Consider the following 13475-nt stretch of genomic DNA (forward strand, 5'->3'; position numbering starts at 1 on the left):
TGATTGGTCAAGTTAACACAACTAGAAAAACTTTCAGCCCAACTCAACCTTTTTGTAATTTGTGTTGGATGGTTATAAATAAAAAAAATCAAAAATATTAAATGAATAAAAATATCAATTATAAATAATTAAATGATAAAAGATAAAGGAGCTAACCAATGCATTAAAAAAAAGATAATTAATAAATATAAGAGAGAGAAAGAGAGAGCAGTTAAGTCATAGGGACTTTACAGATAAAATTATAGATATTTTAGATATATTATTTTTTATTTTAGAAAAATGTTAATATTTAAAAAATAAAAGTGAAAAAGATACGTTTGAATGAAATAAAAGCGAGAAAATCTTGGAGAATATTTATAAAAATAAATAAATAAATTTCAATTAGTCAACGTCAAAATTTTAATTTTTAAAAAGATAAATAGATTTGAGTACCCTTATATATTAAATAATAAATGTTATGTTAAAAAATTAAGAAATTGAGGATTAAATTTAAAAAAATATATATATATTTTTAAATAGGAGGTGAAATTACCATTATGTATTTAAGAATTTTAAATTTGATTGGGTAAAAAAGATATAAAATTTGAAGTTTAAAAATTTAAAAACCCTAAAGATTTAAGAGTGAGAATAGGAAGAAATAATTAAAGGGACATTAAAATATTTATTATTTAAAAAATAAAAGTGGTTATTATTGATAAGTTAATCTAAAATTGAGTTTGAATAGGAGAGAGATGGGTTATAGCCCAAGCCCAGATTTAAAAACTGATGCCATTACCGTATCCCAATTGGTTTACGAATTTAAACTTGTTTATAATTTACTCTTTGCTCATAAATTTCTCCAAAAACCCTTTTCTTTTTTTCACTCAATTTGAAGAATTTATTTACAAGATTCACAACATTCTCATACTCCGCTCGATTCTTCTCTCGAGGTATCGATCGCTTTCTAAACCTCTTAATGTGTTGTTGTTGCTGTTGTTGTTGTTGTTGTTGTTTGATTTCATTTTACCATTGAATCAATCGAATTCAGCTTTGTGTTCACTTTAATTCCGCATTTGACTTCTTTTGATTCCGTCAGTTTTCTACGTTGATTTCTTTTTCCAGGTTTGGAGTTTTGTTCTTCTGTTTGAATTTGGAAGTTTCTTTTCTCGTCTGCTTAGTGTAGAAGAATTTTGTAGTTATTGTGCTTTCTGTATGTTGATTACTACTGTTTTTATGTTTTGTCTCGTTTCGTTCGTGGACTTTTGGGTTGCTGAATGAGTGAAAAGCGTTTTTTGTTTTTTAATCTTTACAGGCTTGCAATCTGTTTAGAATTAGGATCTTTGGAAGTATGAGACTAAGGAAGGGGGATCAAGTTGAGGTTTATAGCCAGGAGGAGGTTTCGAGTGGTTCATGGAGTTGTGCTGAAATTGTTTCCGGTAATGGCCGTACGTATAGCGTAAGATATTTTCAGACGGAGGAAGCGGTGGAGAAGGTGCCGAGGTGGGCGATAAGGCCCTGTCCTCCCCCCGTAGAAGGACCAAATGTTTGGGCTGCTGGTGATCTTGCTGAAGCGTTCCACAATTCCTCTTGGAAACAAGCAAGAATAATGCAGATCATTGGGGTTAATTGCTATCTAGCAAGACTACTTGGATCACCATTAGATGTTTTGGTTAGCCAATCTTATTTGAGATTGCGACAGGCATGGCGCGACGGCCAATGGTTTCTCCTAGGAAAGGTAAATTTCCTAACAACAATTTTCTTGCAACCCTTTTCCTTATTATACTTTATTTACAAATGCTTTTTTTTTTTTTGTTTCTGTTTTATTGATCTACTGTGCTTTGTATGCATGCATTGTGTTACATCTTTCTTCCGTATGCATAATGAAAAATCCAGGCATGCTGCAGTCTAGTTTGTGCTTGAAACAGTTATTGAACCATCATCTCATAGGTTATTTCTTGGACAGGCCTTTGAAGATTTGGGTTCATTGCCTGGAAATAAGCAGACAGTTCCAGACATGGTGAAAAGTAAGGTTCAACAGCTAGTAACGGCTCTTCCTACCAGACATCAGAGAAGGCCTTTGCTTGAAAAGTCCAAAAAACACACAGTGTCTATCCTGAAAAGGAAAATCACTAAGAAAGATGTTACGTATTTGCCTTCTTTAGCAAAAACTACTAAACTGTGCTTAACACGAGAGTTGAGTAGGGTTAGATTGAGCTCCACCTTTCCTGCTGTAAATACCGAAGTTGCTACAGGTTATGTTGGTTTGAGAGAGGACAACCTTATTCCAAGAACCTCAAATTACATTCACACAGTTAGCTGTGCTTCCTCTGTTGGTAGTAATAATTCCACTGATGATTTTTTCAAGGTGCCATTTAATTCTGTAGCTCGTAGTAAACAAGTCAAGGATGAGGATTATTGCAGTGATGCTGAATCATTTACAGGAAGAGGACATGAGGAAGAAAATTCATGCTCCGATGAGGAAGTATCGGTTGGATTCCACAGGTCAGAGCTAAGTGTATTTCGTTCTTTTATTAGGGTATTGTATGCTTCAGGACCTTTAAGTTGGGAAGACGAAGGACAGGTTTCAAGCATTCGTGCTTCACTCCACATATCAAATGATGAATATTTGACGGAGCTGAAAAATCTAATGTCTGCTGCTAAAAAGACATCTGTATGATTGATTGGAGCATTTATTCTTTGTTTCGAATTCTTACTTCTGCATCCCTTGATATCATTCTATGGGTAAGTTTCACTGTGCATCATTCAATTAGAAGTTTGGGAAGCACCCAATTGATTTGTACAAACCATTCAGAAATGAGAATTGCTCTTCGTTCTTAATGATACTTAAGCCTTCTGTCATATCAATGTCACTCTTTTGTTTCACTGGACTGCTCTGTTTGGTAGCGCTAGGATTCAAAATAGAGTATCTATACTGTAAAGATTTTTCAAGAGTTATTCTCCATAAATGAATTTTGTCCTCTTCATGTGAAGGTTCTTACATTTCCTCTTATCTGCTCTGGATCTACAGTGTACTATTGTGTTGTATACATTCTAATCCTATAATGTCCTCAGCTGCCTATGCGCTTCATTTGAGGAAAATATGGGTACCTTCCCTTGTTATGACATGGAATAACTTGGAGGCTTTGAGGGCTTTCTCAAGACGGTGGCTGTGGATTATACTTGGCTCCTTTTTCCATGTAGACCACCATGGGATATCACATCCAAATTCTTGCAAATACGCTTACGGCAAGCCATTTGATGAGTAATCCCTAGCTTTTTTATGCTTTTATTGGAGTCTAGTTTAATTTATGTGCGATATCAGTAGAAATGCAAGTTGCTAACTGAAATAAATGGACTTTATGAAGAAAGAAGAAAACTTAAAAGTCCCTGAGTTATTCTGAAAACCAGATAGAATTAAATTTTCTGTAGGTTGCAATTACTATGTGCCCTTCTCTTATCTTTGATTTCAAACATGACACTCATCCATATTTTCTTACACTTCGGGTCGTTTAGAAACCAAAAGGTTGAAATTATCTCTAGACGATGTTGATGAAATTGATAAGCCTGCAGTTGAGGAATGCAGAGTGTTCTTTTTTGTTTTTCGTAGCGAAAATAAAACGTTTATGCTGTAGAAATTTGTATACTGAATGACATTGTGGCTAAGATATTTTCAGGTGAAAGGGGCAAAGGCTGTGATGGCCAATACTTGTCCCCATCAAACTGCAAAACTGAAGTGATGAAGAGAGACATTTTATTTGTTTCTCTGCAATCAATCAAAAAATAGCTGATAATTTTGTTGTTGAACAGAGGTAGCCTTGATCTTTCATATTCTTCTTCTGATCAGTTTGCAAAGGAACTGGATAAGGAGAAGAATCGTAGATCGAAGTAACTATCAGGCCTTAAATGCTTGTTATTTCTTTGACATTGTTGTTAGGAAAGGCTTGAATTTAACTTCTTTGTAAATAATGGTGTAGCTTTTCTACCTATTATCAGTTAATGAAGCGGCTGAGCAACTCAAAATGAAGATTGAGCTTCAAAATTCAAGGAGAGAATGCTCAGCTTCTCATTGCTGCAGACAAGCTTCAGGCCGGAGTCTGCGGCTGATGCCGGTGAAGGAAGGAGCTAATTTTGTCCTCGTGCTTTTACACAGGCAAAGTGCTTCCTTCTCCACCACTGCTTATACATTTCATAGCTATAAAATCTCTTGCATATGACTTCTCCTCATGTATTTATATTACTTGAAATAGAATTATATCATGAATCATTCTAGAAGACATATATTGTTGAGTTTTTATTGCTGATGCGATCATCTGATTAGTTGAATGTAAGGAAATCATCTTTGAATCAAATTTATCAATGAATTAAGCAAAAGTGATTACAACTCTAAATTGTTTTGTGTATTTATGCATGTTACATTGTGATGACTATTGTTTTTTCTTTGGTTAAAGAACACTTTTGGTCTCTATTTTTTTATCGAAGTAACAATTTAGTAAGTATTGTGAAAAGTATGTTAAGATTTAGTTGAAATTCTTACATATACACATGAATGAACTGATTATGGACAAAAATATGTCTATAAATTATAAAAACTAAACAAAAATGTGTTCGTCTAGGCAAGATATGATTTATTCTTCCAAAACCAACTTCATATAGTAGTACTTATCTGAATTGACAAGCGTTCTTGGTTCTGCAAAAAAAAGAAGAATAATAATAATTTAAACTTACTGGAATTACATAGAATAAATATACTAAAACGGGGAGCAACACTAATTTTGGGAATTCTCATATGAATTATTTCCTACTGATTCAATTGTATCAATTTTCTCTTTAGAGATTCAGAAAAATTAGCAGGGAAATTCGCTTCTACGATCTTTCCTTGATGCTTGGTGGAAGTTGACTCTGTGCGTAGGCATACAACAGGCATGAGACCAATCGTCTTTCATGCCGAGGCACTGACACTTTTGAAATTCTTATGATCATCATTATTTGTAGTTCTTTTAAATTTTGAAAGATCTTGAAAGATTTTGAAATTGACGACTATTATGAAATGAATTTATACTTTGCAGTTCTTTTAAATTTTGAAAGATCTTGAAAGATTTTGAAATTGACGACTATTATGAAATGAATTTATACTTTATTCTCTCCTGTTATGACTTCGACATTTGCTTCATAGAATGATGTTGCTCCAATTGGTCAAGATTCATGATTTCTTTATATTAAGTAACTCTTTATTTTGTTTAGTTATAAAAGAGCACGATGTAAGTTTATAATACTTTAAAAATATCTCTCGATATTGGTGTTACGGGAGCATATTCAAGACATTGAAAGTATAAAATATCATCTTGAACATATTTTCACAAGTAATTACTTTTCGTGACTTGAACTCACTTAAAATCTTGCAACATCAAGTGCATGTAATCATAATAAACTTTGCGAATAATAACTATCTCAATACATAGAAATTGTATGTGTATAAATACTGTTGTGCGCCGAAAGCGGAACAAATGTACTCACAACACCAAAGTTACTCAAGACATACAATATGACACTCAAAACTTGATGATTTCAACAGCAGAAAGAATGGCATTATATAGCCTTCGGCTAAACCTAAAGATAAACTAACAAGCCAAAAAAAGACCTTGAGAATAGGTCTTGGTCCTAGAGAATAGGGCTTATGACAGTGTTCAACAATCTCCACCTTGTCATAAGATCTCCAAGTTGATAGCTAATTTGGTTGCTACCATGTCAACACACTACTCCCTTCCGACGTTGATGAAATCTAAACAATGCCAGAACTTTTCACGAGTGATAACCTTTGTCAACATATCAGCAGGGTTATCAGCAGTTCCAATTTTTAATAACCGAATATCCCCTTTGCTAATAATTTCTCGAATAAAGTGAAAACGGACATCAATGTGTTTTGTACGAGCATGATGGACTTGATTTTTTGACAAGCAAATAGCGCTCTGGCTATCACAAAATACATCTATATGTTCCTGCAAAATACCCAAGTCATTGATCAAACCATGCATCCAAATAGCTTCTTTAAAAGCTTCTGTTACTGCCATATACTCTGCTTCAGTGGTAGACAATGCAACAGTAGACTGCAATGTTGAACGCCAACAAACAGGTCCACCAGCCATAGTAAATAAATAACCCGTAGTAGATCGTCGCTTATCCAAATCACCAGCATAATCAGAATCCACATAACCAGCTACACGATTGTCAAGATTAAACATTTCTTGTTTTTGAAACTTAATACCAACATCAATAGTGCCAAGAATGTACCTAAGAATCCATTTTACAGCCTGCCAATGCTCTTTACCAGGATTATGCATATAACGACTCACCATGCTTACTGCGTGTGAAAGATCAGGTCGAGTACACACCATAGCATACATCAACGCACCAACAGCATTTGTATAAGGAATGTTCTCCATATACCTTTTGTCATCATCAGAACTTGGACACATGGAAGCACTAAGCTTGAAATGAGGAGCAAGTGGAGTACTAACGGGTTTGGTTGAATTATTCAAACTAAATCTTGACAATACCTTGCGTAGATATTGAGACTGAGTCAACCAGACTGTACCTTTTTTCCGATCTCGCTCTATCTCCATTCCAAGTATTTTCTTTGCATTGCCTAAGTCTTTCATTTCAAATGTTTTAGAAAGCTCATCTTTGAGCTTATCAATCTCCATCTGTCTCTTTGAAGCAATTAACATATCATCAACATATAAGAGCAAATAGATAAACGATCCATCATCGAGACACCGATAATACACACAATGGTCAAATTGACTATGAGTATACATATGCTCTACCATGAAATGATCAAACCTTTTATACCATTGGCGAGGGGATTGCTTCAGCCCATACAAAGATTTCTTCAATCTGCATACTAAATGTTGCTGTCCAACTACTTGGAAACCAACTGGTTGCGCCATATATATTTCTTCTTCCAAATCTCCATGCAAAAAAGCAGTTTTTACATCAAGTTGTGCAAGCTCAAGATTAAATTGAGCAACCAAAGCCAACAAAATTCGAATGGAAGAATGTTTTACCACAGGTGAGAAAATTTCATTGTAATCAATACCTTCCTTTTGTGCGTAACCTTTAGCCACAAGTCGAGCCTTATAACGTATACCAGAAGAGTCTTCCTTTTTTGCAAAAACCCATTTACAACCAATTTCCTTCTTACCTTTTGGAAGTGGTACCAAATCCCAAGTTTGATTTATCTCCAATGATGCTATCTCCTGATTCACAGCCTCTTGCCAGTGTAAGCTATCCGGGCTCTGAATAGCATCTTTGTAGCTGTTAGGAACTCCATCAATCAAAGAGAAAGCATATGCTATCGTATCATCAAACCTTGCAGGTTTTCGAATTACCCTTCGTGGTCTATTCTTGGCGATTGACTCAGGTTCCTCCACTCTTTCATTCACAAGGCTTTGCTCCTCAAGACTTTGCTCTTTTTGTTCTAAGACATCAAAGTTATTATTTACCTGATCAATAGGTTCTTCGGTAGGAGCAACCACATCAGGAGAGAACACCACCTTCTCCACCTGCTTCAATGCCTCGTCATTATTTTCAATTTTCTGCAAAAACATTCCAGACTCATCGAATGTCACATCTCGACTATTAACAATTTTACTTGTTTCTGGACACCATAACCTATAGCCCTTCACACCTTTGCTAAAGCCCATAAACTTGGCTTTTTTTGCTCTAGGATCCAGTTTTGAGTTTGTCACATGATAATAAGCAGGACACCCAAACACATGCAATTTATCATAATCACTAACAGGACTACCTGACCATACCTCAAGCGGAGTTCTCCCACCGTTTCCAGAAACAGGTAAACGATTCACCAAGTGAACTGCATAACTGAGAGCCTCAGCCCAAAATGCCTTACTCAATCCTGCTTGAGACAATATGCATCGAACCTTCTCTATTAATGTCTGGTTCATTCTCTCAGCAACTCCATTTTGTTGTGGCTTACCAGGAACAGTGAAGTGTCGAACGATCCCTTCATCTCGGCATACTTTAAGGAATGGATCATAAGTATATTCTCCCCCGTTGTCTGATCTCAGCTTTTTGATTTTCCTATCCGTCTGATTCTCTACCATTTTCTTCCACTCTAGGAAGATTTGGAGAACCTCGTTTTTGTGCCTCATGGGATACATCCAAACTCTCTTCGAGTAGTCATCAATAAAGGTGACAAACCACCTCTTTCCTCCCAATGAGACATTCTTTGTGGGACCCCATACATCGGTGTGAACATAATCCAAAATACCCTTTGTTTGGTGTATAGCTGTACCAAACTTCACATTTTTTTGTTTACCAAATATACAATGTTCACAGAAATCAATTTTTCCAGTTGTGGCACCCTTAAGGACTCCTTGGTTCACCAATGTCTGAAGCGCCTTCTCACCAGCATGCCCGAGTCGCATGTGCCATAATTTCGATATGTCTTGTTCTTTCGAACTTGCCATAGCAGCATGCCCAATTATTGTGGTTCCGTTGAGGTAGTATATGCTACCTCTTCTAGTTCCTGTAATTGCCACCAAAGCTCCACGAGCTACTTTCAAATTCCCTCCTTCCAAAATGATGCGATAACCACTCGCATCCAAAACGCCAAGTGAAATCAAGTTTTTCTTCAAGTCAGGAACATACCTCACATCTTTGAGTTTTCGTATAACCCCATCAAACATCTTGATTTGTACTGAGCCGATTCCCATTATCTTGCAAGTACTATCATTGCCCATATAGACAACTCCACCATTGAACTTTTTGAAGTCCAAAAACATCTCTTTGTTGGGACACATATGATAGGAGCACCCAGAATCAAGAATCCATTCAATGGTTTGGCTGGCTGATAGGGAGATTGTCAAGGCATCATCTGTATCAGTGTCGTCATCTTTAACCACATTGGACTTCGACCCCTTCTCTTTTAAGATCGAACAATCTTTTTTCCAATGGCCTTTCTGTCGACAATATGCACACTCATTTTTATCAAGTTTTCTCCAATTATCAGATCTACCTCTCGACTTTAATCGAGACTCTCCACATTCGTTCCTTTTCCAGGTAGAAGTTCTTCCATGAGCAGTGAGAACATTTGAGCTAGAGCTTTGATACGTCTCCTTTTCCTTCTTTCGCATCTCATTGTTTATTAAGGCATTTGAAACATCTTCAAAATCAATATTAGTGATTCCATGTAGTAGGGTTGTTACTAAAAACTCGTAGGATTCCGGCAAAGAGTTTAATAACAACAACGCCTTGTCCTCGTCATCAATCTTAACATCAAGATTGAGCAAATCAGTGATGATTTTGTTAAAATCATCCAAATGCTCAGCCATTGAGATACCTTCCTTGTAGTCAAAACGGAAGAGTTTCTTCTTCAAATAGAGTTTATTTTCCACACTCTTCTTCATATATTTCGCTTCAAGCTTGTCCCATAATTCTTTCGCCATGGTAACCTTCATAAATGGATATTTCTGATCCTTGCCAAGACAGGATCGAATAATTCCACAGGCTTGCCGATTTAATTTTGTCCATTCTGCTTCTGTCATGTCTTCAGGCATCTCCTCTTGGAGAGAAACATCGAGGTCTTGCATGACCAGCAAATCGCTAACTTCGCCTCGCCAAACACCAAAATTATTGGTTCCATCAAATTTTTCTACTTCGAGATTGGAACTCCACACTCTCGATCCACGTCGTGATGGTTCGGCCATTTGCAATAATTAATCTGGATGTAACTCAAAAACACAATTCTTGAAAACTGATTTTCAAGAGAATAAACACGATTGTGAGCACGTCTAATGGTCGATGAGGCCCAAACTTTCAAAATACCCCCAAATACCAGAATAAGGCTCTGATACCACTTGTTGTGCGCCGAAAGCGGAACAAATGTACTCACAACACCAAAGTTACTCAAGACATACAATATGACACTCAAAACTTGATGATTTCAACAGCAGAAAGAATGGCATTACATAGCCTTCTGCTAAACCTAAAGATAAACTAACAAGCCAAAAAAAGACCTTGAGAATAGGTCTTGGTCCTAGAGAATAGGGCTTATGACAGTGTTCAACAAATACAAAAACAAAATGAAGAAACCGACCTTTAACAAAGAAAATGGTAGAGACTAGTGTTGTTAATGTGTTATGAAACAAGGAACAATAAAAGAAAGGAAAGACAAAGACGAGATGGAAATACCGAATTTTTTAAAGTTCCAATAATCACTTAAACGTCCAAAAGAAAAAGTTAAAAAATAACATAGCCATTAATTTCGGATTCAAATCTTTAATATTTTGTTTAAAAAATATCTCTCAACTTTCAAAATGTAGTTTCAAAGATATCTTTTAACTTTCAAAATGGTTTCAAAGATATCTTTCAACTACCAAGATTGTTTCAAAGATATTTTTTAACTACACGGTTCCAAAAATACTTTTCAAAATTTTCAAAAGTTGTATCATTACTTTTAATTTTTTTAAAAACTTAAAAAATACTTTTAAATATATTTTTAAAAAGTTTAATAACACCTTTAAATATTTCTTTAAAATTTAAAAATACCTGTACCACGTTTCAAAAGTAACATTAAAATGTTTGAAGATAATACGAGAGTAGTATTAATATATTAAAACTTTTTTTTAAAGTGAAAGGATATTTAATAAAAAAATTTTTTTTAATATTTTTGAAATACTATTAATATTTTTATTATACTAATAGTGGAATGATATTAATACATTTTCAAGAATACTTTTAAACTTTTTTTTAACAAAATTGAAGGGTTTAGGAGTTTTTTTTTNGAGTTTTTTTTTTTTTTTTTTTAATTTAAGAATATTTTTCAAACACTATTAATATTTAATTAAACTAATAGTTTCCTTCCAAAATTAAGATAGAATCAGTATATTTTTAAAAATATTTTTTTTAGATAAAAATACAAAATTAATAGGTATAATAATATTGAATATGTTTACAACCAAAAATTAAAAATTAAAAAAATTGGAGCGTACAATATTTTTTACCCAACATCTAGGCACGCTTCAAAAAATGGATATATTCGATTAATCTATCATTAACTCGTTTAGGTGAGTCATCCAGATTCCTAATTATCTGTTTTTGGTGGGATTTGGAAAGAACTGACCCAATTATTTAATCTACAGAATCATTATTTATCATTAATTTAATTAGTATATACACATTATACACCGCTCCTATCAGATTCTGTAGCATTCTTAATTCAAACAATTTAAGATTTTTCAACTCTCACAGAATTTTTTTTTTGTAATCTCTCCCTCATTAATCAAGATTTTGTCTAATCCAAAACTTGATCGTTTCACAGAACAACAAAAAAAGTTTGGATCCATTTCCTTTTCCTTTTCTGAATACTCTAATTAAGAACATCACCTAAACAGCGACGATCTGATGTTAAAAAATTCTTCAAATTATCCACTTAAGATGATTCAGCAAACATCTCACTGAATGGCTCTGAGAAGAAATCGTTAGGGCATGGGCTACACATCTGATAATTATTTCTAGTGTTCTATTAAATTACAACGGTGGGCGTAGATTTCAAGGCCGGTCAAGATCAAAATGTATTATTCATCTACAACCGTTTCTATGAATTGATTGTGATTGTAACAAGAACACAAGGCTTAACACAATCGTCGTCAATCAATAATCAGACGCAAAAAAATTACAGTAGGTTTGAAGTTTCAGCAATCTACACGATCTAGAAGTCAAAAGTAAAAGGTAAATTCATTGGGAAAGTAAGCTTCATATCCTTTCCCCAAATTTTTTGTTACGACGATTTGCAAAGGAAGGCAGTACAGATACAGATTTCAAAAAACATAATACAATACCTCACTGCGCTAAGCTTCGTAGATCTATTCCTTGCTTCGGTCCGACAAATCGGAGGCGAGGCGCGACGCGATTGCTGAATGATACATAATGTCATGAAAAGTAGAGCTCTCCAGCGTCTTCATCCGGAGTAGTTTCGCCTTCTCCTCCGTGAAGCAGCCTGGCAGGAATTTGGATTTCGGTCGTCCGCCGTCGAGCTCTGGATCGGCATTCTGAACAAGCTGATCCGCGGCGGAAGAACCGATGTAGTCCGGCTCGGAGGACCATCCAAAGATCGGTGACCACCACTTTGGCGCGGCAGCCTTCCGGCGATTAGGTTCGGATTTTCCAGATGACGAAGCCCTTATCGGAGCGACATGGAAAACGGGAAGATTGGTCGCCATGAGAGAAGCAGAAAATTAGGGATTGGAAGAGGGGGATAAATTGTCAAAGTCACAGGGACGACTCTTTTTAACGGGAGTGGAGGAGAGTTTTAATCGGGTGCTTCAGAACCACGTGAAATCGTCTGATCCTGTCGTACCTGTTAAATTACAAAATTAACCCTTGTAATTTGGTCAAAGTTACCCGTTAGTCCTTACAATTTAAAATATTATAATGTAATTTCATAAAAATCTTATAAATTCTTCCTACTTTCCACGCTATTTATTTATGAATATTTTATCAATTTATTTAAATTATTTATAAAATTTTATCAAGACATAATTTATAATTTAATTATTAAATTAAAGACTCTTTAATAGAATGGTTAATTAACAAATAAATAATATTTTTCTTACTAGAAGTATTTTTAATCCTTTCTTCTATATATATGTTTATTAAAAAAAGATTAAAGTTTAAGGTATTATTACAATAAAACACACATATTTATTAGACATTAAAATATTAGTTTATAAAGAAACAAAATATTACTTAAAATTCAGAAATTAATAAAATGAATACTTTCACAGATTTAAAAAACTCGAAATTTCATGCGTTTGTAATTAATATTAATAATTTATAAGAACGGTACGGAATGGTGACTGTGAGTTGACTGGAAGGGTAAAAGAGGAAACAAAATGGATAAGGTTTAGGCGGGGTGCGTAGAGAGTGATGTGGCACGGTCCCACTTGTGCGCTTTTTTTAAGGTTTTCAGCCACTTTTCCAACTGTTATTTGACCATGACATCTTGGGCCCCACGCTTTTTTTCTTTTATTATTTCCTAAAAATTAAACAAATTTATTAATTAAATATAAATTTGAATTTACTTCTAACGTAATCTTAAAAACTAACTATTTTAAGCTTCAATTAATCAATTTGAGCATATATCACTGATTATGATGTTATAAAATAGATGAAATAATCGTAAATTTGAATATCTAACTATTTTACGACACTATGAAAATACCCTTGTGAGATTTTTTTCGAGAAGATAAACACGGATGTATATTGGTGGGTTAAAAAATGAGTTGGTGACCCAAACAACTCCAACCGACTTTACAATTTAACCTTCTATTTTTCAATTATTTTTTCTTCATTATTTAATAATATCGTATTATATTAATAGCTAAAATATCATAAAGTTCAAATATTAAATATTTACGAGTTACAACGCATCACTAATATTTGAGTTATCAGTTATCAAATAACGACAACATTTT

At 34.4% G+C, this 13475-nt stretch overlaps 2 protein-coding genes across 7 annotated transcripts; one reads left to right on the plus strand and one right to left on the minus strand.

Annotated features, from left to right (window-relative positions):
• The first annotated feature begins 722 nt into the window (after nt 1-722).
• On the plus strand, nt 723-4330 carry LOC111778157. 6 transcript variants are annotated; one of them, XM_023657834.1, is made up of 7 exons: nt 723-929; nt 1292-1714; nt 1943-2344; nt 2421-2481; nt 3052-3241; nt 3654-3864; nt 3973-4330. In XM_023657834.1, the coding sequence occupies exons 2-6, from the start codon at nt 1328-1330 to the stop codon at nt 3655-3657; spliced, it is 1044 nt and encodes a 347-aa protein (XP_023513602.1). In that variant the 5' UTR covers nt 723-929; nt 1292-1327; the 3' UTR covers nt 3658-3864; nt 3973-4330. The 6 variants fall into 6 exon arrangements, with proteins under 6 accessions (XP_023513602.1, XP_023513603.1, XP_023513601.1 ...); XM_023657835.1 differs by having other exon boundaries at nt 3055-3864; XM_023657833.1 differs by having other exon boundaries at nt 1943-3864; nt 3954-4330.
• A 7534-nt stretch (nt 4331-11864) lies between these two features.
• LOC111778781 lies at nt 11865-12221 on the minus strand. The gene has a single exon (XM_023658757.1). The coding sequence runs from the start codon at nt 12219-12221 to the stop codon at nt 11865-11867; it is 357 nt and encodes a 118-aa protein (XP_023514525.1).
• Between the last annotated feature and the right edge of the window lie 1254 nt (nt 12222-13475).

Source organism: Cucurbita pepo, chromosome LG17 (genome assembly GCF_002806865.2).
Source record: "Cucurbita pepo subsp. pepo cultivar mu-cu-16 chromosome LG17, ASM280686v2, whole genome shotgun sequence".
NCBI lineage: Eukaryota > Viridiplantae > Streptophyta > Magnoliopsida > Cucurbitales > Cucurbitaceae > Cucurbita > Cucurbita pepo.